The sequence below is a fragment of the Drosophila serrata genome, unplaced genomic scaffold (assembly GCF_035046125.1).
Source record: "Drosophila serrata isolate PLE 108 unplaced genomic scaffold, ASM3504612v1 contig_276, whole genome shotgun sequence".
Lineage (NCBI taxonomy): Eukaryota > Metazoa > Arthropoda > Insecta > Diptera > Drosophilidae > Drosophila > Drosophila serrata.
In genome coordinates, this window is record NW_028257174.1 from 659,331 (window position 1) to 685,618 (window position 26,288).

General features: G+C 34.3%; 2 protein-coding genes and 1 long non-coding RNA gene across 4 annotated transcripts in view; 2 read left to right on the plus strand and 1 right to left on the minus strand.

Annotated features, from left to right (window-relative positions):
• The window catches only part of LOC147643179 (uncharacterized), a 117,580-nt gene that overhangs the window by 25,407 nt on the left and 65,885 nt on the right, over positions 1-26,288 (plus strand). The gene's annotated exons all lie outside the window — the stretch shown is intronic.
• The window catches only part of Pde9 (phosphodiesterase 9), a 174,248-nt gene that overhangs the window by 16,440 nt on the left and 131,520 nt on the right, over positions 1-26,288 (minus strand). Inside the window, exons 5-7 of the mRNA XM_086835313.1 lie at positions 18,170-18,495; positions 9,687-9,838; positions 9,504-9,611 (exon numbers count right to left, since the gene is read on the minus strand). Of these exons, the coding sequence (XP_086691439.1) occupies positions 9,504-9,611; positions 9,687-9,838; positions 18,170-18,495 (586 nt within the window). The remainder of the gene's footprint in view (positions 1-9,503; positions 9,612-9,686; positions 9,839-18,169; positions 18,496-26,288) is intronic.
• Nep6 (Neprilysin 6) lies at positions 1,927-4,378 on the plus strand. The gene has a single exon (XM_020948264.2). It carries the CDS (start codon positions 2,292-2,294, stop codon positions 4,317-4,319), a length of 2,028 nt encoding a protein of 675 aa, XP_020803923.2. The 5' UTR covers positions 1,927-2,291; the 3' UTR covers positions 4,320-4,378.

Below are 26,288 nucleotides of genomic sequence, written 5' to 3' on the forward strand. Positions count from 1 at the left end.
CTTTACTTGGGCATAAACTAAGGAATCTTTGATATATTTTTTTTGGGCTTATTGAACTAATGAAACTTAAAGACCCTAAGGCTCTCGCTCTCTCTTTCTTTGATTTCCCCGTACATAATCGAACTTTAATCAATTGAAAAGCTAATCACAAAGAAGCGATAAGCTGCTGAATCTTCTTTCTCAGTCGCTCATTTGCTCATCGCGTTGTGATTTTTTATCTCCTGTGTAAACTTGACTCTCAACATTATTAAAAAAGGCAATCGCAGCGTGCTTTTTGCTCAGGAGATACAACGGAATTACACAGAGAGAAATGTAATTATAAATATAAAATAGGATATAGGATAGGATATTTATCCATATTTTTCTATGACAATTTTGTCAACAAATTGAAATTTAAAAAACTCATAACTCAGCCAATAAAGCATTAAATTTAATTCGGAAAGCTGTCTGATGTTAGTTTTTATTATGATAATAAACCTGCGTACTCAATTTAAAAAATAAAAAAAATTCAAATTTTGATAAATTTTTCAACATTTTAATGATGTTATAAAATGTTGAAAAAAATCGAAAATTTATTTTTCCCCAAAAGATAGCTAGATCGATTCGGCTGTTGATGCTGATCAAGAATATATATGATTTATAGGGTCGCAAATGACTCCTTTACTAAGTTACAAGCTTCTTAGTAAAATTAGGGGTATACATATTAAATAATATTCATTTTCATGCATAATTTGGTATACTCCCGCATTTTCTCTCAGTGCACTTGCTATATTTCTGTGTATGTGTATCTGTGTGAAGGGCAAATTATTGAAGGTGGCCAGCAGCTAATTTGGTTTTCCCTGGCAGAGAGAGAGAAAGAGAGAGAGATAGAGCGATAGAAAGAGACAGCAAGTGTGAGATGATTAATTGATTACGCGTGGGCTCTCTGTGATTTAACGGTGAACGCCGCCAGAGCCATTTCAGCGACTTGGAAAGGGAAATCTGTGGAGAGGCTCCTATCTCGGGTTTCATCTTAACGATTTTGGCCTTGCGACGAGCTCAGTTAGCAAGCACGTTTCACGATTTTTATTTCATTTCATTTTATTTCATTTCATTGAGTGGAAATTAAAGTTTGCATTAAGATTTAAAGACATTATCTATACTATTTGATTTGCTTTCTGTTTTGTAATTCGGAATAAAGTGTGTCCTTTTTTGGCAGGTTTTATATTTTTTTTTTTTGAACCAGAAATTATAATATAATTTAAGGTTCTAGTGGAAAATTTAAAATGTGCTTTATATTGAAAACTAGAAAAATTTAAGGCTTTATTATATCTTTGCAGGGTATTATAATTTTAGTCAGAAGCTTATAACTAAGTGAAGGAGTCATTTCCGACCCTATAAATCATATATATTATTGATCAGCTTCAAAAACCGAATCGATCTAGCTTTCTTTTGGGGAAAAATAAATTTTCGAATTTTTTTCAAAATTTTATAAGGGGTTACATCATTAAAATTGTTAAAAATTTGATAAAAATTTCAATATTTTAAAATTTTAAACGGAGTATGCAGATTTATTAACCTTTAAAAAAATAATATGGGACAGCTTTCCGAATTGAAATTAAAGCATTTTTAGTTAAGTTATGAGTACTTGAATGTCCGATTTTGCCTAAAAAATTGTCATAGAAAAATATGATAAATATTGATACAAAATATGCAAATATATTAAACTTAGTTATATTAAATTTCTGATTCATTCTTACGATTCAAATGCAATTCGCAGGATTATATAATCTTTGACTTTCCGAAGATAGCTTACTTTATTTTATTTTGATTTTCTTTTGATAAGGTTCCCAATTTTAATAATAGTTAAATATATAAAATATATTGTTAGTAGAATGCAGTTTTTTAGATCTTCTGAAAAGCATAGGACTTTAGTCAAAAGCTGGAAATTTAACAAAGTTTCATTGTGAGCATTTCCCACTCTTTTCCCACAACTCTTTTTTAGAAAATCTTTCTTACAGAAGGATATATTTTATATTTTTGTGGTAATAGTTAAAATTCCCATAAATTCCTTGTACAACTCTCGCTTAAAAAAAACCCCACTAGTCACTGGGTCGTTGGAGCCCTGACAAATGGTGAATGTCAGGCACGGTTATCTCCGACTGCTTATCAGCATCGAACGAAAGCCCGGACTTGGGATTTGGATTAGAATTTGAGACTTGGAAATCCAAAATAGTAAGCAGGAAGAGACTGAGAAGAGAGAGAGCGATTTCCAGTCATTCATTCAGTAAACAAAAAGCGGTGCTGGCGGAATGGAGCTTCACAATGCAAGGATCACAATTGGAATTATCCCGCTGCTCCTTGTGGCACTATTGGTGATTCCTGTGCATTCGCAGGATTGTCAGCAGGAGAATGATATGGATACGGATGAGCCACCCTGTGAGAATTTCTATCAACATGCCTGTGGCAATTGGTATGCAAATATTTTCCAACGCAATTTGGGGGCACACGATATGCACTCCAAGTGGAGTGCCAATCTAAAGTTGAAACTGATTCATCATTTTGAAAATGTGGACACTACACCGCTGTCGAATTACTATAGAAGTTGCCTGTCTGCTGGTCAAACTCTACGTTCCTATACCGAGGCAATGGAACGAAGTGGTGCCATCTTTCCAGTGCTGGAGAAGAACTCTACATCATCATCGACGTTTGATTGGATCCTGGCCAATGCTGCCCTGCGACAATACGGTGCCCAGGGATTATGGCGTCTACTTGTCCAGGACAACTGGCAGTCGGCGGAGCAAAGGATCTTCTACCTGCTGCCACCGCGCTTCGATCTCCTGGGTGAGGACACAATGAGTGAGTTCCTGTACCAAAGATATCTCAAAATTCTGCTCATTGAGCTGGGGCTACGAGTGCGAAGGGCAGCTCTTTTGGCCGAACGTCTGGTGGAATTTGAGCAGAGTCTACGGCATCTCTTACCCAAAAATGTAGAGCAAACATTGGTGCTTCGAGAGCCCCAGGCTCTAAGGGAATGGGATCAGCAATTGCCGCATCTTCAACTTAAGCGTTACTTTGGAATCCTGCTCGAAGGCTTGGACTGGGATCCCTCAACTCTGCTAATTGTGGCCGATATGGATTATTTGCAGGGTCTACAAAGGATTCTAAGAACTAATCCGCCCAACGAACTGAATCCCTTGATACTCTCCACTTGGCTGCTACTCCAATTGCCGGCACACTTTGAATTGAGAATGCATGACGATGAGAATTTGAGCTCACAGCGAGATCATTGTCTCAATCAATTGCGTCTCCTAATGCCCGCTGCCCTGGGACGATTGCAAATGGAGTTAGTTTTGGGTGCAAATTATAGAGAGGAATATGATACAGCTGTTCAGCAAGTGGCCTTGCTCTTTAGGGATCTCAAGCTGCAATTTGAGGCAGCTTTGAATGCCACAAAGGTCTTTGAACAGGATCAAAATACACGGCAATTGGCCAGGGAGAAGTTAAGAGCGATGCGATTAATCACTCCCAGATTGCAGGAGGCACAAGGATATGCAGTGGGCTCAGGAGCAGGATCAGGAGCAGGATCAGGAGCAGGATCAGGAGCAGTATCTAGTTGGGATGTCACCCTAATGCAATTGTCCCTCAACCAGGCACGCCTGGAATTCCGTCAGGTCTTTGGTGAACCAGTGACCGCTGCTCCTGCGGATCCTTTGGCCGTGAATGCCTACTATCGCCTCAAATTGAATCGCATTGAATTGCCGCTGGGACTTATGGCCACCTCTCTGCTACAGCAGCAGGAGCAGCAGAAATGCGACAAGGACCTGGATTCCCAGGCTCGTTTCTCCGCCGGATTGGGCTATATTATTGCCCACGAGATGGTGCATGCCTTTGACTATGATGGCATTAACTATGATGCCGCCGGACAATTGGCCAATGGCCAGTGGCCGGCCAGAGCCATCATCAAGTTTGGCTTGAAGGCCATATGTTACCTGGGCAATCGTTATAGCAATGCCACATTGACGGTCAATGAGAATATAGCGGATAGTGAGGGACTCCGACTGGCCCTGGACATGTATCTGGCCAGGAGGCGGAATGGTTCGAATGGCGGAGAGGAGCATCTCAGGAGCTTCTTTGTGGCCTTTGCCCAAAACTGGTGTGGAGTGGCGGCCACAGGAACAGGGACAGGAACAGAGACGAAGACTCCGCAGCAACTGCAGCACGCAGGACATGCGGAGAGGGTCAACAATGTCCTGGGCAATATGCCAGAGTTTGTTGAGGCATTTCACTGCAAGGCAGGCAGTCGAATGAACCCCGCCGACAAGTGTCGCATTTGGTGATCATTCTTATTATTTAAATAATTGTTTCTAAATAAATTGTGAAAAATTATAGTAAAAAATTTAGGAAATTTCACCAAAATTTCCAGGATATTTAATGATCTTCTATAAACTCTAGAATAAATCCTTCACTATCTTTAATTTTTTTTTTAAATAACTATTTGATTTCCTGCATTCCTGAAACTTTATTAAAAGTTTAACCAAATAAGATCGTAGTTAGGAGCTTGCCAGGGATTTTAAATGAATATTTATTAAAATATTTTAAGGGAAATTTTTTCTTTGATAAATCAAAAGTTAAAAAAACCATAAGTCAGTCAAAAAGAACCCAATTTTGATTCGGAAAGCAGTTCTCTGTTAGTTTTTATTAGGTTAATAAATCTGAATACTCAATTTAATATATAAAAAAATTCAAATTTTTAGCAAATTTTAACGATGTAACCCCTTAAAAAATTTTGCAAATCTTGAAAATTTTCTTTTTCTGCCAAAGATAGCTAAATCAATTCTCCTGTTGATGCTGATGAAGAATATATATAGTTTATAGGGTCGAAAATGACTCCTTCACCTAGTTTTAAGCTTCTGATTAAAGGTGCAATACCATTTTTTAATCGATATTACCTGAATTTTTTATGGAATTTTTTTCGCCTAATCAAAATTTAAAAAATGCATAACTACGCCAAAAATGGATTAATTTCAATTCGGAAAGCGTTCGTATGTTTATTTTTAACAGCTTTATAAAACTGCATACTCTATTTCAAATGTGAATTTTTGGCCAATTTTTAAAAATTTTAACGATGTAACCCCTTAAAAAAGTTCTCAAAATTTTGAAAATTTATTTTTCCGTCGGACATGGCTAGATCGATTTGTTTTTGGATACTGATCAAGAATATATATGATTTATAGGGTCGGAAATGACTCCTTCACATAGTTTCAGGCTTCTGACTAAAATAATAATATAAATCAATATTTTCTTATTAAAGTAATTTTAATACTTTAATTCTTTAAAAATGTATCAGAAAATATGAAAGATGAATTTAATAGGGAAATCTCTCTCTTTTAAAATATAAAAAGTGATTTAAATATCATAACCATTCTTTTAAAAGTAAATTGTGGGATGTAAAAAGCAATAAAAGAGAGAAATAAACTTGGTAACATATACAATTTTTTAGTTTATTTTAAAATACTTGAAAATTACCTCTTATTTATATATTTGATAAGTTATACATTTATTTATGGATTACATTTAAACCTATAAGCCTTTCAAACCCATAAAAAATATATATAAAACATAAAAAGCACTTGAACAATGCAATTGTATTTAATACTTGATGTATTGTTACCTGTCTGTGCTATTGTATTTTTATTTAAACTTATTTGAAATATCCTCTTTATTTTCTTTGTATTTTTTTGATAATATTTGTTGTAGCTATTTTTTGCTGTACCTATTTGTTGTTGTTTTTATTATGTACCCTATTTTTTATACCTTTTCTTTTGAAAAAAATGCACCCAGAAGTGCAGCATATTTGCTTTGGTTTGTCCCAAAAATTGGCGGTTGGCCGCAATCAAATAAAATGCAACCACGCGTAACAGGGCTTGTTGTTTGTTATGGCCACGCCCCCTCTACCACCTGCCAACCCACACACACCCCCAACACACACACAACACCCACAACAGACCCATCAAATATAGCCAAAAAATATTGAAGAGTCTGCCCCCAAAAAGTATGCAACAGAATGAATAAAAGTGAGGGGCAGGCACAAAAAAATGAATAAAAAAATAGTTGAAGGGAAATAGGGTGGAAAATCTGTGTCTGAAGGGGGAGGGGAAAGGTGTGTGAGGTGAAGGGGAAAGGTGTGTGAGGTCAGGTGTTCAGGTAGCATTTCTGCAATTGACAGGGCGAAAAATGGCAAGTGTTTCAATGTTTTTTGTATGGCTTAATTAAGCAATAAGACAAGGGAAAATAAAGGGATCATGAGAATATAGTAAAGAAACATAAATTTCTTGAAAACTATTAATTCGTATATATTTGTCATAATGAAATATATGTTTTACTTTAGTTTAAGCCTTGAAATATATATTTGTTTATAGATTTTCATATCCTTGAGCTTCAATTGCTTTTCAATGCAATTTTCTGTAGAATTTCCCTAAAGCATATTAAACAAAGACATAAATAACTTGGGTTTTTGGTGATTATTACTACCAGCATTATGCAGTCAAATGATGTAATAATATTTGCTTATTTAGTTTTGGAAATAATTGCACAAGACAATGGGAAATTTGCGAAAATGCCATCCCTGCCTGCAGTCAACATAAACATAATGCTTAATAATCGCAATGACAACTGTTTGTAGATTGTTTGCCACACTCTCCTCACACATTTCCCCTCAGCTATTTTCCTAGGCATTTACCCCCCCCCCCCCGAATTTTCCTTAGCATTTTCCTATTTCCCATCCCCTCGCCAACTTTGATGATGATGCCTGGCATATGCCGACAAGTTTTGCCATCAAAAACTCCCAAAAGTATCCCAATAGTTTATGCACGCAAAACTTGCCAAGGAAAATGACAGTGGTGTGTGTGTGTGTGTGTGTGTGTGTGGAAAATGGTTGGAAAATGCTGCTGCTTCTCTACTGATTGCGTTCCTTGTGATGCTCATCACAGTTTTCCCTCTCTCTCCTGTTGCCATTTTCCATTTTCCTCTCCCCCCATTTGGCCAAAGTCAAAGTCGGATGAGAAAAAGCATTTCGCCGGCTAATCCACTTAATTAGTGTTTGCGGAATATTTTCCAATATAAAATGCATGCAATGAGTGTGCAAGCACGAGCAATAAAAAAAGGAGAAAGAAAACCTCGGAAAACCTCGGAAAATGCGGGAAAAAATCAGTGTTTAAAATGCGCATGGAGTTGGGGGTCAGTTAAGCGCGGAAAAAGCTTCGCTAAGCCATCAAATAGCTTTATTATATAAACGCGTAATCTGTGGCAAAAGATAAAACAAACAACTACAAAAAAAAAAAACTTCTTTGCTAGTTTTATAATTTTTATGAAAACTTTTTTATGAAATTATTTAAATTAAATTAAGGTGTGAAAACCTTTTTACTTCTGGAATTTCTTGTATACTTTAAATCTGTCTATATATTTATCGATTTTAATTAATAAATATATTTATTAAGGCTCTAAGAAACATTATTTGAATTATTAATTTTCTTTAAAACATCTTTACTGTAAGATTTCTTCCCTCCTTTGCTTAAAAATCAATATTATAAGTCGAAGAAATTACTTCACTTAACTATAAATACACTTCATTGGCCCCCTTGGTTTTGTTAATATAAATATTTCTCCTCTTGGCCAATTGAGTAGCTAGTAAATCGGTTTCGATTTAATTTAATTACTTGTAAAATCGATTGTTCAGCGGTAATTATTCGACGGCATTCAATTGCACTCGAACAAAGGTAAAGGTAAGGCCAAAAGGTCCTTCCTTTCCGTAAGCGAACTGAAACGCTATGGATTATGTCGTGTCCTGGCCAATTACAGCTTAATCTTCATTCGCAACCGAACGAACCGCTGGCAGTCACAGCATAGTGAGTAAAGCAGCGGGAAAAACCCCGAAGAAAACCAGGGAAAAACCAGTGGAAAAACTGGGGGAAAAAACCTCAAAGAAAAGCATAGGAAGAAAACAAGAGAGCAACACCCAAGACATTCATTCCAGCTTCAAGGTCCAACTCGGTTTTTTTTCTGATTCAAACTTTGCTACTTATGTACAAGGATTACCCTTCGAAGGGATATTTTCAGAAAGGAGTCTATACTTTTCAATATATTTATTTAAATTAAAATTATTTAACATAAATGTATTTTTCAGAGGAATATTAGATGGATTTTGATTTTCAAAGAATATTTAACATTAATAGTAATGCTAGTTTAATTAGCATTTTGTTTAGCAATTTTTACATAATATAAAGTATACCAAGAAAGCAAACTAACTTTGAGAAGCCGAAATTTAAATACTCTTCAAGTCTGTATTTGAATTATAGGATCAATTTGGAAATCTATCACAATTAAGCTGAAAATAACCGCATTTTTTGAATCAATTGATTGATATTTTACATATATCAACATTTTTTATGCAAAATCTAAATTTTAAAAATTCATAACTTAGCCAAAAAAGCCCTAATTTTAATTCGGAAACCGTTCCAATGTTAGTTTTTAGGAGGTTAAAAAATCTGCATACTTAGTTTGAAACTAAAGAAAATTTAAAATTTTGGCAATTTTTGAAAATTTTAATGATGTAACCTTTCCTTTTTTTGAAAAAATTGAAAAAATATTTTTTCTTTCCAAAAAGGTCTAGAACGATTCGCCTGTTGATGCTGATCAAGAATATATATGATTTATGGGGTCGGAAATGACTCCTTGACTTTCTTTTAAGATTCTGACTAAAATTGGAATACCCTGCGAAGGCTATGAAAATATCTTAAAATGCATAATTTACATTTTTTATTTATTTATAAATGATTTAAAAAGTTGAGAAAATCGAAAAACTATTTTGTTAGGAAAATAAAATGGAAAAACTTGCAAAATATGTTAATATACACATTTTTAAAATATAACAAATACATTTTTGAAATATAAAAAGTGAATTTTTAAAGTATGTAAATCCGATTTTAATCCATAAATTGCAAGGTAAATACTTTGTCTCTATAGTTTCTTATTTTTTCCATTATTAATGCCTGGGAATTTTTCTTTTTAAATAGCAAATCAATAGATTTCACAGTCGTGCCTTGGCAAGGATTGCAGTTCGTTTTTCTGTTTTTGCTCCCACCCCTTGCTATTGTTTTGTTTTTGGGGACTGGGTCAAGTGGGTGGGTTGGTTGGTTGGGAAAATGTGCAAAATGTGTGGGTGGTGGTGCAAGGTGGGTGGTGGTGCTAGGTGGGCGTTGCAGCTGGTAGCTGTAGCTGTTAATTACCACGGCAATGGGGCGAACGTTTAATGCAACGCCATTTTGTACGTGCCGTGCATAAAGTGGCCAAGCCCGGCAATTGGCAATTAATTGAGCCACGACAAGCCAGGAGGAGCCACCCCACCATGAATCACTAAAATCCCCCTCGGGATATATGTATATATAAGCTTAAATCGAGGCTATGTAGTACATAGGTTATAATAATTTTCCACAAATATATAAATAATATAAAATGAAACTCACTTGAAGGTGTCGCGACTAAAGTTCTTGAATATGTTGCATTCGGGATGCTCCAGCAGGCGGAAGGCTATCGAACAGTGATGATTCTCCAGCGGCGAGATGTCATTGTATCTATGAATTTAATATTTTAATTAATATTAAATATTATAGAAAATAGTTAAGAAAAAATAGTAGGAAAAAACCCACCTGAGTGCCAGCTCAGTGCGGGCATTAATCTGATAGATATTGTTATAGCCGGGATGATCGAGGTCATGGCAAATGCAGGACACCAACAGGATTAGACACTCCAGATCGCCCAGGCGGCTCAATAGATTCGCCTGACGCGTTATGGCATACATCTGGAATGGAGATTTGAAAAATATATAATATTATACTATAATTTCTAAATTTTAATAGCTTTTTAAATGATATAAATATTTATTAAATACAAATTAAATAAAGCAAAAGAGGCTTTGTACTGCTAAGCTATACTATATAATAGAGGAAAATTATATGGTAATCATTGTTTCTAATTTAAAGACCTTTTTTGCAATTTCAATGATCAAAAAAGTATCTTCTTGTCCCTAAAAATAATATATTATTTAATATTTCTTAAAAGTGTTGTCTTTATAATAATATATTATAATAATTGGTATAGATTTTTTTATTTCTTTTTAATACCTCACTTAAAATTTGTGTTACCTTAAATATTTACTTTATATTTTTTTTATACTCTTTCCTGGGTATTATAATTTTAGTCAGAAGCTATAAACTTAGGAAGGAGATATTTCCGACCCAATAAATAATATATATTCTTGATCAGCAAAAAAAAATATTTTCAGAAATTTCCCATTTTTTGAAAAAAAGGAAAGGGGTTACATCGTTAAAATTTTCAAAAATCGTCAAAAAATTAACATTTTAAATGGAGTATGCAGATTTATTAACCTATTAAAAACTGACATAAGAACGCTTTCCGAATTAATTTTAAAGCATTTTTGGCTTAGTTATGAGATTTTTAAAACTATGATTTTAATTGTCATATAAAAATATCGAAAAATATTGATTCCGATTCGATCCTGTAATTCTGTTTCAAACTGCAAATTTATATAAACTTGGAGTTCCTAAAGTTAGTTTGCATTCTTATTTAATTATTATAAGTAATTATTATATTCTTGCAGGGTATTATAATTTTAGTCAGAAGCAAAAAAACGCAGTGAACATTACAAAGTATATATATTATATGTTCTTGATCCGTCTGATATCCGTCTGTCAATCCGTCTCTCCGGGTCTACCGTATCTCTTTGGGGACTTTCTCCCTCTCTTTCTCTTTCACCCTCTCTTTCTCTATGTGTCTCTAGAGATATCACTTTCTCCCGCGTGCTCTCACTTTTCACCATCTCTTTCTCCCTCTCTTTCTCCCTCTCTTTCTCTATGTGTCTCTGGAGATATCACTTTCTCCCGCGAGCTCTCACTTTCACTCTCTGGTGTTCTCTCTACTCGGAGACTATAAATACCAGGCGCTACCGCCCCACCGCCCTCATTCTGTTCCCGGCCTCCCCAGTGTTAACATCTGTAGTGATAGTGGCAGTGATAGTGATTGCTCTTTGGCCCGAAAATTATCACCTGGCCAATGCAATATATCTGGATGACCAGGAAGAAGCTTGCTTCGATGATATATTATGAAGCCTCTTATTGAAGTCAACACTGGAAGGAATTAATTAAGGATACCCCTAGTGCGATAAGTCTTAGTCATGACAATTATCGTGATATATATAGAAGCTACAGAAGGGATCAGGTCTAGGTCCGCTTATATTCCAATTAACTTTTATTGCCCCGATTACTTAATTTAATATAAAGTGATACAGCAAATTGTATTAAGAATATCTACCAAAGTATACTTTAAGTTAATGCATCTTTGGCTTAGTTATGATCTAATCCATATTTGATCTGATGATCCTATGGGTTTTTCAAAGTTAGCTTAATTTCTTTATTTAATTGTTATTTTTCTGTCTGTCTTTAGTATTTCTCCATAATATTTGCAGATCATGCAAATTAATTTATTATTTATAGCTCCACATCCTTCGTGCCCTGCCTTGCCCTTTCCTTTCCAATATTGCCTCGTTGGTATATAAATTTGAATAGCTATTTAATTTCATAACCATAATTTATAGATAATAAATAAAATCCTCTCTAGTAAATATTATTTTGTGGGCTACTTCCCAACTAACTGACAGTTTACTAATTCTATAATTATTATATATTCCTAACTTAAAATTTAATTTCTCTTCAATTTATTTTTGTGGAAAATTTCTATTTATTTCCCAGAATTTTCACCCTCTTTGATCTGTCTGTCGGTAGTCCTTTTGGTACTCCTACTTTTACTTTCTGCATGCGAACTTAATTTGTCTGCTGCAAGTCCTTTTGCAATTACGAGTGGAAGGACCACCAGCCACACTTATATCTCCTACCCCCTCCGTTTTTTCCCCCCAGCCTTTGCTTTTCTATTTTCTTTCTTCTTTTTTTTTTTGTTGGTTGTGCAAAGGATTCCCCTTAAGGAATTTCAACATCGTTCAATTGAAGCGAAGCTCTTCGGAAAAGCAGCACAAACTTTGCTCAGCTCTTGGCACTAAAGTTGCACAAAAAAATGCAGTGATAGTGGTGGGAAAAGTGGCGATGGTTAAAAAATATCGAAAAAATATATACCACATTCGATAGTTTTTTAATATCTCTTAACAAATTTAACAGAATGGTAAAAAATCGATAAAATTTACATGGTAACCGTGTTTAATATTCAAGAAAATTATTTCTTTACCTTATAGATATTTTAACTGCATATTTTTAATATTTGTACCAAAGATTTTTAATTTGATGTGTTTACTTGAATATAATTTATATAACAATTTAATACAGTAAATTAATCACTTTTCTTTATGTTTCCCAATTGAAAACGATTACTTTCGATACATTAAGCTATCGATACTACAGTAAATTAATCACTTTTCTTTATGTTTCCCAATTGAAAACGATTACTTTCGATACATTAAGCTATCGATATTTATTCCGATTATCCTCGCCGCAGTTGAGAGGCGACTTTTCCGAAGAGACTTTTGGGGGTTCTGGTCGTAAAAGTTGTTGCACAACTTTCTGCCGCCATTGCGTTTACTTTGGCATTAAATGCGAACGAAAGGGGTTGTGTGTGTGTGTGTTTGGGGTTATATATATTTTATATATATATATATATATATATATATATATATATATATATATATGTGTAGTGTAGAAAACAAAATCTCACTGGGGAAAATGCTGGGTGTGAAAGAGGGAAGGGGCTGCTGTTGGTGCTATAAATTTATGCAAATGCAAATGCTGTTTGCGTTTCGAATTTCGCAAGTTTATCTAAATTCATTGTCAACAAACAGACGCAGACAACCGCCCACAAACACCGTTATTCTCACCCCTCCCCCTCAATTTTCCCGAGGGGGAGAGGGGGAGGGGGTGTGTGGCTACGTGTTAGCTTCTCTGCATTTTCCGCTTGTTGGTAAACTTTTCAGCGAACAAATATACACCAAGGAAATCAACGACAGCGTCAGATGAAAAGTGCAGCCAATGGAAATTAGTCAAAGTGTTTGGTCATGCTGCCATTTCCCTCTGGAAAAATGCAATGTGGGGGAGGAGAAAAAAGGGTGGGAAGTTTTTCCGTTCAATAATTTAAATTTACGCTCTCATTTTTTTTTTCTTCGAATGCCGCCGGATTTTTTGTTTCGCTTGTTTGTGGGTTTTGCGCCAAAAGCGGCTTAACGGCTTGACTGTCATGTCCTGCGAGCCCAGAGTCCTTATACAGGCACAAATACAGGCATATACATTTATACACTTTATATTTAAAAGAAATAATTGTAAAGGAAATTATAGTATTATTTTCTTTATTAAACATAAATTAAATCATAAATTAAACAAGCAGAAAAGGTTCAATTTTCAAGGCCTAATATTTACTTGATTTGTTTTTATAATATTTATAATAATTTAATTGATTTAAAGGAGTTGGTATTGGAATTGGATTTTTATATATTGTTTATACATTTAAAAATATAATTTTCTATCATTTTTAAAGAGATTTTAGAGAGATTTTCAGACTAAACAAACTGAAAAAAGAAAACCTAGAAGTTTGTACCTCATTGTACATTTTTTACAGCTTTATAAACAAACTGTAACCACTACTTTGTTGCTTAAAACAATGTTTTTTAATGTCTATTAGCTTGTTTTTTATTTTCTCCATAAGAAACACTCCTATTATTGTAACCACAACTGTTGGTTTTATGGACATGACTCGCCTATGCAAATGGTTGTTCCCCCCATTGAATTGTAAAATACGCAACAAACGCATATGGATCGCTGGGCAGCGATAAAAATGGGGGAAAGAAAAATAAACCAAATAAAAAAATAAAAAATGGAATAATAGACAAGTCGAAGCAGAAGGTCGAAAATTTTTAAGGACCTTTTTTTTCTGTTAAACCTTTAAGCCTTGCCCCAGTTTAATCTTTATGTTGTGGCATGTGTGTTAAAGCTCAATTTGAAATGATTCAAACATAATTGTCTAAGCTGAATAGAATTTATAGTTTTTATAACTGCTTTTGGCACAGTGCATTTTGCACTGGACATTATATGTTCCAAAAAGCCATAAAAAATAACAAACAAATATGTTTAACTCTCTCGTGTTTTCTTGTTGATTTTTGGCACATAATGCGGTTTATGGGAAAACATATTTAAAAGCGAAAAAATAATAATAATAATGCGATTGTCATGGTTGCTCTGGTGGGCAACAGTGCGTATACTTGATGCCTCGTCTATCTCTGACTTTTTGCAGGTCCTTCAGTGTCCTTCAAGCCCCGCCCTCTGCTGCACACACACACATATTGTTTTGACTTCAACTTGCATTGGCTGCCATTGTTGCCACATTTTCCCCCCCTTAACCTGCACCTGCCCGCCCTTTGCCTGCTGTTGTCTTTCCTGGGAAAAATAATTTATTAAAGTTTTCGTTTCGTTTCGTTTACGGTTTTTCTTCCTCTCTCAGTGTCTCTGTGTCTGTGTCTGTGTCTTTTGTCTCAAGTTCTCTTCATCGAGAAAGTTGAGTTGCCTCACAGTAAAGCTTGCCTAAGTGCTGCCAGCCTGCTTTGTGGCAAAAACTTTTTGTGTCTGCCATTGAGAGGCAAATGCATTTTAATTTATCTCAGTTCATATTTATGTTGCCACAAAGAGAGGGAAATTAGACAGCTTAACAAAAAAAAAAAGAAAAAATGAAATTGCCAAGGGCCTTTGTATATTTTTTTTGAGTGAGAAAAAACTAACGAATAGAGGGATATCCTGTAGGTATAAATGTTCTAGTTATATGATATTTTTTTTTTACTACAAAACTTGGCAAATTAAAGGTTTTTGAAATTATTTGTTAAACTTAGGGTTTTCTGCATTGATTTTCTTAAAAACCAACTAGACTTTCATTAAGGGGTATTTCGATATTTCAAATATAATAGAAAAGTATGCATATATTTTATTATAAATATATATTTTACTATATATTTATTAGAAAACTTTTAAATAGAGGATATTCTGTAGGTTTGACTGTAATTACCAATTAATTTTTTATTAAGAACTAAATTGTTTGCAGAAGTTAAGGAATTTTAGAAAGATTTCCTAAACCTAAAGATGCTATCTGCAGAGATTTTCTCCCAAAAACTATATACCTTTCTATATTTTTTTTTCTATAGAAAACTAAAAAATGTGGACGACCCTATATTTATAGTTGTCCTATTTTGTTTACTAGCATAGTTTTGTGAAGTCAAAAAGGAAATAATTAAGAACTATCTTCCCGAACAAAGGCTATTAAATAAGATTTTCTAACCTTCCTTAGGTTTTACCCATTTATTTTCCTTGTAAACCCTATTCTAAGGAATATGGGATATCCCATTTCATTTGTTAAATTTTTGTTTGCAACCCACGAAGTAGCTTCTAAGGAAAAAACGCATTTCATAAGACTACCTAACCTTTAAAAGGTTTTCTCCCTAAGTTTACTGTATAACCCATATACCCATTCCTTTAATGGGTACTTTTGGGTTACAAAAAAATATAGTAAAAAAATGTAGCAAAAGATGCAACAACACCGCGGCGAAACTTTCATTTGCCAAAAATGTAGGTTAAAAAATGTTCCGTTGGCACTTGAGCAGCCAAGTGGGTCGCTGGCTCTAAGTGCTCGTGCTTTTTCTCGGTGGGTGAGTGGGTGGTGGGTTTTCCAGGGTGGTTTCTGTGGGGTGGTTTTTTCGGTTAGTTTTTCCTTTTTTCTATATTTTTTTTGGGACCTGCATTGGGTGAGTGACCAGTGGCCTGACCTCTTAGACCTCACAACAAAAAGAAGGAAAAAAAGAGTGTCGGGTTGGTTTGCTATTTAAAAGAGAAACAAATTTCTTGGTTTCTTTAGTTTTTGGGCTCTTTGTATACATATATCTGTATATATATATTTTATATCTTGGTTGGATCTTTGAAGGCAACTAAAAATAGGCCTTGTCCTAAGCCACACACACACACAGACACACACCTTGCCTTGGTTTATTTTTGCATTGCATTGTTAGGGAAATATATATATAATATATACATATTCTATAGAATATAAGTATATAAGAATATATGTACACACACATATCCTCAGCTCATATAAAAATGCTCACATTATATCGATTGCAAAGGAATCTTCTTCTTGGCATTTATTTCTCCTTCAACATGCATTCATTATGAGCCTGCCTGCATATATTATTCGAAATTATATATATATGTATAAATAGCAAACATTTATTGTGTCCTTTTGTGTGTACGCTCAAGTATTTTATTAATAATGTGCAGGACGACATTATTAGATCACAAACACACACAATGGCCCCGGGCTGTGGGCACTGCCATTAGGCAGCAGAAACTACAGAAACTAGCTGCTATATCAAATTTCTAATTTCCCAAAAAGAGAGAGGAAAAAAAATAAATATATATATATGTATATATTCCTGAGATTTAATTTTCAATAGTAAATATCGGGAAAAAAGGGAAAGTACACTCAACAACATGGCCCCCGGGAAAGACCATTAAGAGTATATCCAATTTCACAGACTGTATTCTCTGTATTCTATTTGCAGCTATTGGAAGGAAGCCTTTATTTAAAGACCTTTTACAAGGTTCAGTTGAGATTCTTAATTTTTGCAATTTGATTGGTTTGAGTTTGTAATTGGGATGTGGGAGAAAAAAATGAAGCTAGCTTAATAACAATTGAATTATAGGTTCCTATAGGAAATCTATCATAACTAAGCTTGAAATAATTAAATATTTAGTATCAATATTTATCAAAACTTTTATATGATAATTTTCCCGAAAAATCCATTTTTAAAAAACGATTAACTAAGCAAAAAATGTATTAATTTCAATTCGGAAAGCAGTCCTATGTTGGTTTTTAGCAGGTTAACAAAACTGCATAGTCCATTTAAAATGTGAATTTTTGGCCGATTTTTGCAAATTTTAATGATTTAACCCCTTTCCTTTTTTCCAAAAAATGGGAAATTTCTGAAAAAGTTTTTTTTCGGCCGGATAAAGCTAGAAAGATTCGGCTGTTGATGCTGATCAAGAATATATATGATTTATAGGGTCGGAAATGACTCCTTCACTTAGTTTTAAGCTCCTGACTGAAGGTGCATTGCAATTTTTTAATCGACATTAACTATATTTTTATATGAAATTTTTCGACAAATCAAAATTTAAAAATCCCATAACTAAGCCAAAAACGCATTAATATTAATTCGAAAAGCAGTCGCATGTTAATTTTTAGTAGGTTAATAAAACTGCATACTCCTTTTAAAATGTGAATTTTTAACCGTTTTTAATAATATATATAAATAAGAAGTAGAGGAAACTATTGCTTGAAACTCTAAAATATCGATATTATTAAGCGTGTTTAGAAGTCTTGAATTTGTATATATTTTTATATAAATCGGACCATTTTGTGATATATTGTCACCATGCCTCCATGGAGATGTCTTAATTTATATACGAATTTCAAGCTGTAAATATACATATTTAAATGCAAAATATGTAGTCCAGTGTACTTCAAATGGATGGTACTTTGTTGTATTTTAACTTGTGAAAATAAGGTCTGATATTTAATTCTATTTAAAGATTTTAAAATGTTTCAAATTGCATTAAAATTGAATTTGTAAATCATATAACAAGAAGTTTGCGATACTGGTTGACTTTTGTACAGTACAAATTTTTGTAATTGTAGGCTCTGTATTATCTTTATAATCTATAGAGATTCTTACTACTATTCTTCTTATATTTTATTATATTCCTACTATAATCCTACTATATTCTTAGCTTTCCCTACTCTCTGCCAGATGCTTATTTTATAAATTTAAAATGCAAAAACTCTAATTAGCAATACACCTAATTTATGTTTTGGCCTTTTAAATTTATGAAATGAGCATAAGTCTTGTGATTATGGATACTTAAATCTTTGATTCTTTTGTCATATTTGCACTTTTCTTTTGAGCTTTGGCCAATCAAAATTGTATAAATTATGCATAAATCTTATGATTTTTAGTATAGATTTTGATTATGTAAATTATAATTATTATTATTTTGTGGTTATAATATTTTTGATCACTCACCATTTGGGCAACGCAGAAGCAATGCCGAAAATTGTGGAAGGGCACCTCGTTGTAGTGCTTGTAGACCTCGTAGAGCCATTCACGTAATATATCCACCGGAATGCTGAACTTCTCGATGAATCCCAGCTCAACGAACATAGTTTGCATAAGGTGGATAACGTCCGCGTCGCCCCACTCGTATGAGTCGAAGGCCGGCAGACGGAGGGCGGCCCTCACCTCCTCCGAGAAGGTCGTATCACAAATTTCCAGGAAGCGTCGCTTCACCTCCTGATGCTTTGGTAGACTGCTTTTACGATGCGGTGGCCCCAATGGCCGTTTTGAGAGGCCTAAAATTGATAAGAATCTATGATTAATAATTTAATAATACAATATAAACTAACCCATTATCTGGCAGTGACTAAATTGTATTTGCTTGAGATTTTTATTTGAAGTTTTTGAAGCTTATATTTGATGGTTAATTCAAGGCCTACAGGGATATATATTCTTGCACGATACTTTTTGTTATCGATAGCTTTGGCAGTAGTATGATCAATAATATTAATATTACTAAAGAAATATAAACTTACCCATAGTCTAGCAGTAAGAACATTACGAATCTATGATTAATAATTAAATAATACAAAATACAAATATAAACGAACCCATAATCTAGTACTGATTATTTTATATTTGCTTGAGTTTTGTATTTCAAGTTTTGAAAGCTAATGTTTGACGATTAATTCAAGGCCTACAGGAATAATAATTATTGTAGAAATCTTTTTCTAATTTTTATCTCTTTTTGTTATCGATAGTTTTTGTAGTAGTTTGATTAATCATTTAATAATACAAAATACAAATATAAACTAACCCATAATCAGGCAAAGATTATATTATATTTACTACAGTTTTGTATTTATTTTTCTTATGTTTCTTTGATGTTTCATTCAAGGTTTAAAATTATATATAATTAATACAGAAATATGCTTTCTTTCTATCTACTTTCTTTTCTCTTAAGTTTTTTTGAAGTTTAATTCAAAGCCTACAAAAATATATATTTTTTTTTTTAGAAATATTGTTTCTTTCTATCTACTTTCTTTCTCTCTTTGTTATCGAGTAGTTTTTGTGCAATAAATAAAGCCAGTTGACACCGGAAGTACAGTCTGACGATTTCAAGCGTTGGCAATTTGGGATTATTGCAAAAAAGCAAGCGTACAGCAAGGACCATAGTCTCTTTTCCATTCAAATTCGAGTCCGATTCCGGATTCCGGATTCCGGATTCCCGATTCCGCTTTCGAGTTCAAAATTCACTTGCCACGGAAATATGTTGGCCTGCTTTTCCTTTTCTCAATCTCTCTTTCCCTATTGCTGTTTATATATATATCTATTTTTTTTTGTATTTTGCCCATAGGCGGGAAATTAAATTTTCAATCGTTGGCTGAAAATGAAGCCCCAAAAAAAGGAAGGAGAGGAGCACAACCTGTGCTCCATGTCTACCTGTGGATAGTTCACCATTACCAATTTTGCACCTGGACCCCGGCGGAAGCTGGCCTGCCTCTCTCTCCCTTTCCGTTTATCCTGTGTAGCCCTCGGGGGACTCCAGGTGTGCCCAGGAGTGGTGCAGAATCCAGGAAAAGTTGAAATGTTTTTGCCTCAATTTAGCTTGCAAATGAATCAAAACATTTTATGATTGCGGCCGCCACCCTTGAGAGAGAGAGAGAGCAAAAGCGGGAAATGAACTAGCCTTTATGGTTTTTCCTGTTTTTTTTTTTTTGGGCCAAACTAATGAAGTCCTGCTTTCCAGTTTCTCCTTTCCATTTCTCTTATTTTACTCGCTTTTCTATGGTATACCCGAAAGGACTAGCTAGGAGTAGTTGTATCGAAATAATATCCTTTTTAAATATTCAAAAGCTGTATGGGAGGCGCTGACTGTGGAAACATTTTAGAGTTGCCTTTTTCCATTTGCTTATTAGACAGAAAATATAAATTAATTGCTATATATTATATTATAAATATATGTATTCATTCCTATTCTTTTGTTTTATCTAATTTACAAGCAATTCATTTTCAATAGAGACTCTGTGTGGATTTTGCAATTTAAATGATCAGTCTCAAATCTCCAATTACTTTCTACCAGCTCAATCAATCAATCAATCACTATTCTTTTATTTTTTCTACTATTTTTTCTCCGTAATCGTGTGTAATTGTTGGCAGCAGAAGCCGGAAGGTAGGTGAAACCCTATTGTAAATCAATCTGTCAGTTAATAACGAGGCAACCTTTCATTACCCCTTCGCTCTCAGCAGATTCTTCTTCTTCTTGGTACTTTCTCCTTTCTCTCCCTCCTATGATGACTTTCTCCGAGCGAGAAGTGTGTGCAAATATAGGAAGGCGAATGAGTAATAAAAGGAAAATGCACTGCTAGAAATTAATGGGAAGCTTTGTTTTCAAGGCTATTTAATATGGGAACTTTTTAAAATGTTGATAAGCAACGTTGGTGTAAAATTTGGGATTGAAATGTTGTTGTAATCGAATTTAAATAATCAAATAAGGAGCTAGGGCAATGCTGTTCTTAAATGTTGTTATAGAAAAATTATGAGAAACGGTTGATTAAATGTTAATAACAACTTTGGTAAATAAACCATTCAAAGCACAATGTTGTTGTCAAATGTTGGTGAAAATTAAAATTATAAAGTACTTATTGTTGGAGTAGAACTTGAGCAGTTATTATTAATTTTTGGTCTTATAAAAACACCATCAAAAAGTCTATAAAATATCTCCCTTCCTTTATCAACTATTTTTATAATTTAACCATTAGCTTTTGTTAGTATTTTTTCTGTCAGTGCACATAGTCCATACGTGTGTGTATATATATACAACATATCAGAAACGCGACGGCGGCTTAATTAAAAATTGTAAGTGGCAGTAAATTAATTATAACCGGTGGGCCCGCAAAAGTGTTTGGCTTGCAGCACATGTGGGCGGCCATTTGGGGGGCGTGGTGCCACTGCCCACCACAGTCACTACTTTGTGTCGCCGTCTGTGTGTGTGTGTGTGTGTATGTGTGTGCTGTGTATCTGTATCTGTAGCTAGCAGGATCCAAGGAGTATCCTGTGTGGGTGCACTTCAAAGGAAAGCGTTTTAATCAAATTTCGAAGAGTGGCACCGCTTGTGATGTGGGCGGAAGGCGAATAGCGAATATAAAGAGAGAGAGAGAGAGAGTGAGATTTCACCCTTCGTCCTTGCCTATTTTATCTTGCCACCCCCAACCCCTCCAACTAGGACTTAGTTCTGGAAAAGTCAACTCTCTCTCATTACAATGATATCTTGGCCAAAAAATGGACGATCCATAGAAGGACTCGCTCTGGCCGCTCGGACCGTTGAAATTAGAAATGCTATGAATGGAGGAGGCCCATCATTAAATGTCCTTTGACCAGGACTTGGCTTTGTCGCTGGTCAGCAGGAAAATAATCATCAGGCAAAAGCAAGCCAAAGCCGAAGCCCCAAAAAGAAAACTGGGTTTCGGTAGTAAATGTCTATAAAAGGAACGGAACTACAGGAGACTTTCTAGTTTTATTTTTCTAAAAAATAAAATAGAATTCAAAAGAATTTGCACTTAATGACAGGTTGATCGATGAGTTCTGCCCGTAGAGACTTATCGTTATACATCCCTTCTCCCTTTCAAGCTGGATGCAACTTTGATGCATTCGAAAATGTGTCACTGGGGGGCTTTCCCTTTTATTATTTTCCCTTTTTCCGTTGCCAACACTCGCAGATGCGAAATATTAGCTGTCAATTATATATTTCACACACTCGAAAGGAAAATGATTGATTGAAAAGTGACAGAGACGCATATTGATAGTTTCCTCTTTTATGCTTTCTTTCATTTATTTTAGTTTTTCTTTGCTGTTTGTATTTTCTGCAAACACATTGCAATTTGCAGTTGATTAGCAATCAAAGTAATTGAGGCAAAAGTGCAGGGCAAACACGGCAGAAAATTCTGCCAGATTTGCCATTTTTATGGCAATTTTCAAGGGTATTATTTTACACTTTCAGGGTATTATAATGTTAGTCAGAAGCCTGAAACTTGGAGACTGAGTCATTTCCGACCCCCTAAATCATATATATTCTTGATCAGCATCAACAGGGGAATCATTTTAGCTATCTCCTGCAAAAATGTATTTTTTTTTAAATTTTGAAAATTTTATAAGGGGTTACATCATGAAAATTATCAAAAATTGACCAAAAATTCACAGTTTAAATGAAGTATGCAGCTTTGTTAACCGGCTAAAAACTAAAATAGGAATGCTTTCCGAATCAAAATTAATCCATTTTTGTCTTAGTTATGCGTTTTTTAAATTTTGATTAGGCGAAAAAATTTCCATAAAAAATGTAGGTAATATCTATTAAAAAATGGTATTGCACCTTCAATCAGAAGCTTAAAACTAGGTGAAGGAGTCCTTTCTGACCCTATAAACCATATATATTTATAATCAGCATCAACAGGCAAATCTTTCTAGCTATATCCGGGGAAAACTAATTCTTTTCAGAAATTTCCCATTTTTATAAAAAAAGGAAAAGGGTTACATTGTTAAAATTTTTAAAAATCGGACAAAAATTCACACATTAAATGGAGTATGCAGTTTTATTAAGCTGCTAAAAATTAACACACGAACGCTTTCCGAATTTTTGGCTTAGTTATGCGTTTTTTAAATTTTGATTGGCTTAAAAAATTGTCATAGAAAAATATTGATAAATATTTGAAGCTTTCTCAAGATCGATTTCATTTTTCAACCTATAATTCAATGGCAAACTGCAAGGGTATATATATTTCGACTTTCCCAACTCGGTTTCCTTTCTTGTTTTTGTTTATGTTTTTTTCTTTTTGCAGTTTCATTTGGCAATTTGCTTTTTGCAGAAGAAAACAGACCGCAGGACCGCACAGGACATTTTGCTGGGGCTTGATAAATGAACTCGATATTTTGTGCCAAGCCGAGTTGGGGGCTATAAAATTTGCTGCCAAAAATTGCAATTGTGGTGGTGTAGAGGCAATGAAGGGGTGTGTGTTGGTGTGTGTTGGTGTATATTGGTGTATATTGGTGTGAGTGTTGGTGTGTGTGTTTGTGGTGTTTTTTCTTCGCCTTCTCACATTGCGCATACGCCGTGTGTGGTGTGTGTTTGTGGCAGCTGCAGTGCATTTTTGCAGCTGAACTCCCCCAGTTTCATCTCCATCTCCGGGTTTATTTCGAGACCACCAACACTTGATGGTCATTTATCAGGCCGCCTTGGTGACCTCCTCTCACCCTTTCCCCATTCTGGTCAAATGACGCACATTCTTGTGGCCAATAATGCAATTGTTTTTACTCAAAAGTTTTCACTACTTCTTGGCCAAGTTTTGCCTCTCTTTGGCCACTCTCCATTTTATTGCAAATTGAATTTAATGGCAAGGCGAGGCAAGACGAGACATTGATGCATAATCGATTGAGTGAGAGATCCTGCTCAGATCCTGAAAATACTTCCTTTTTTTCTTCCTCTCCTCTTCTGTCAGCGAAAATGCCAAAGGGTAGCTGCAAAAGCACAAAACTGAGAAAATGTCCAGGTGAAAATGTTCCGGTGACAAGTGTCCTGGCGAAAATATTTGTGTGTGTGTGCATCGGAGAAAGCATGAATTTATAATGAACAATGGACGGAAGGAAGGAAGGAAGAAAGGTATTTCCGTGAACCTAATAAATATTCAATTTGATGTGAATGAAATTAGATGGAAGTTGAAGTCCAAACATGTGGAATTTAATGATGCCTTAGATGAGAATTGATTAAAATTATAGTTTATAATGTATTAATTATTCAATTAAAAGATGGGAAGCTCTATGAATGTGTTTTTTTTTTTTTTTGGCTTTTTATAGAAGATTTGAATACAAAGTTTAAATTATAAACAAATATCTCTGTAAAAATATGTACATGTATTATTTTATATGGTTTTGGCTTGTTTATGAAGAAATGTTTTTAAAAATATAGTTTAAATTGTTTTTATAATTATATAAAGAGCTCTTCTTATTTTATATAAAGATTATATAATTCTTTACAATAAAAAAAATATATATTCCTTTCCAACTTTCACTTAATTCCTTGAAATATTCGCGGGTCTATAAATCCCTGTGACTTTCGTCCCCCCCAAAAAAAATGTCATTAATTATGACACTCTTTGACGCCTAACAGTATGCAATAAAATATGAGAACTTGCCCTACTCAAAATAATAATAATAATAATAACAAAAAAAGTAAGGGGAAAAGCAGGAAAAAGGCCAGCAAAAAAAGGCTGTTGATTATGGTCGCATTATGTGTACAAGCTGTCGTATCAAAATGTTCTCCTTTTTTTTTGTTCTCCCCACTTGGTTTATTTTCTGGTTTTCCCTTGTCCTTTGGTCCTTTTGGTCCTTAGCCCTTGGCCTCCTGCTTCTGCTGCTGCTGCTGCTGCTTAGCCTAATGACCCCCGTTGCGTTGTCTAATTAATTAATGGATTGTAATTAATTATTTAACACAATGCTCCCGGAGTCAGAGTCCCGTGCGTACGTGTGTTGTACAAGGACTCTGCCCCTCTTCTTGTGCTTTTTTTTTTGGTTTTTCTCCCTTTTTGTGATAGGGCAGAACTTGTGGCATTCAATATGCATGTTAAACACACGGCAAATGACAAATTTTGGCCACAATGCGACACGTCGACGGGATAAATAAAATGGAGAAGAAAGCCAAAGGAAGTAAAGGAGCCAAGGGAGCCAAGAGTAAAACCAGAGAACCGATTAGGCTGGAGGATGCAAATAAGTAGAATGAGATTAATGACTCCCCTTTATATATATACTTGCAGGCATCGAGAATAATTAACTGAAAAGGTTTAGTAGAAGGCCAAGTGAATTAATTTTTAGCCATCGCTTATCTGCCTTTGCTTAATGATAAAAAAAAGAGAAGAAAAGAGAAGAGATAGAATTGAGAAAAGTGAGTTTCCAGGGAAATGGTTATTTGGTTTTCCATCACTCATTTGTTTGGTGGATTCTGTTTAATATATTGTAGGGTAATATATTCTGTTTTTAGATTTATTTGCATTTATATAATATATAATAAATATTAATTAAAAGGTTTAAAAAAAGTGAAGAAAGAATTGAGAAAAGTGGTTAAAGTAAACTGGTTATTTCTTTTTCTATTATTCATTCGTTTGGTTAACTTTTTCTTACATTTCTGGGGTTGTTTTTTGGGATTTTATAGAAATATATTTTATAGATCGGTTATATTATTATTTATATTAGTTTTTATGTAATAAATAATGATAATGATGATTAAGAAACAGGAGAGAGACTCGAGAAAGTGGTTCCAGGGAAAAGGTTATTTGTTTTTCCATTATTCATTTTATTTCATTAGCTTGTTTTAATATTTTATTCATTAAAAATCCAAAAATTAAAGAAAGAATTGAATCTATAGTCCAGTTATATTATTATTTACATTAAATAGTAATAATAATGATCAAAAAAGGGAGAGAGAATCGAGAAAAGTGTTTCAATTGTTTGGTTATTTCTTTTACCATTGTTTATTTATTTGGTAAACTTTTTCGTACATTTTTGGGGAGTGTTAATCATATATTTTATAAATTTATTCTATATAATTTAGACATATATTTTATATATATTCTATAACCCAATTTTATTATTTTTTATATTAATATTTTTTAAGTTATTTATTTATTTATTTACTTTTGCAATAACAAGCTAAGCAATCACATATTTCCCACCTTTAAGGCCATTTGGCAGGAACAAGTTTCAATTAGGGGCTCATACATTCCACCTGCTTTCACACACACACCCCACACACACCCCACACACACCCCACACACACCCCACACACACCCCACACACACCCACAGAAAACCCCCCCCTGAAATTGGCAATCGTAGTTTTGGCTGCTGATTCGCTTCGCCATTTTGCAGCTAACCGGTTTTTCGCTTTTCCTCCACATTTTCACATTCCCACACATTTTCCCCCCCCAATACAGTTCTTCAGCTTCACCTGCTTGCTGATTGTCCATTCCCGTTTGGTTCACCTGCCTTTTAAAGTGAATGTGTCCACTAGATACCCTATAAAAAATGAGATTGAAAAACTGCAA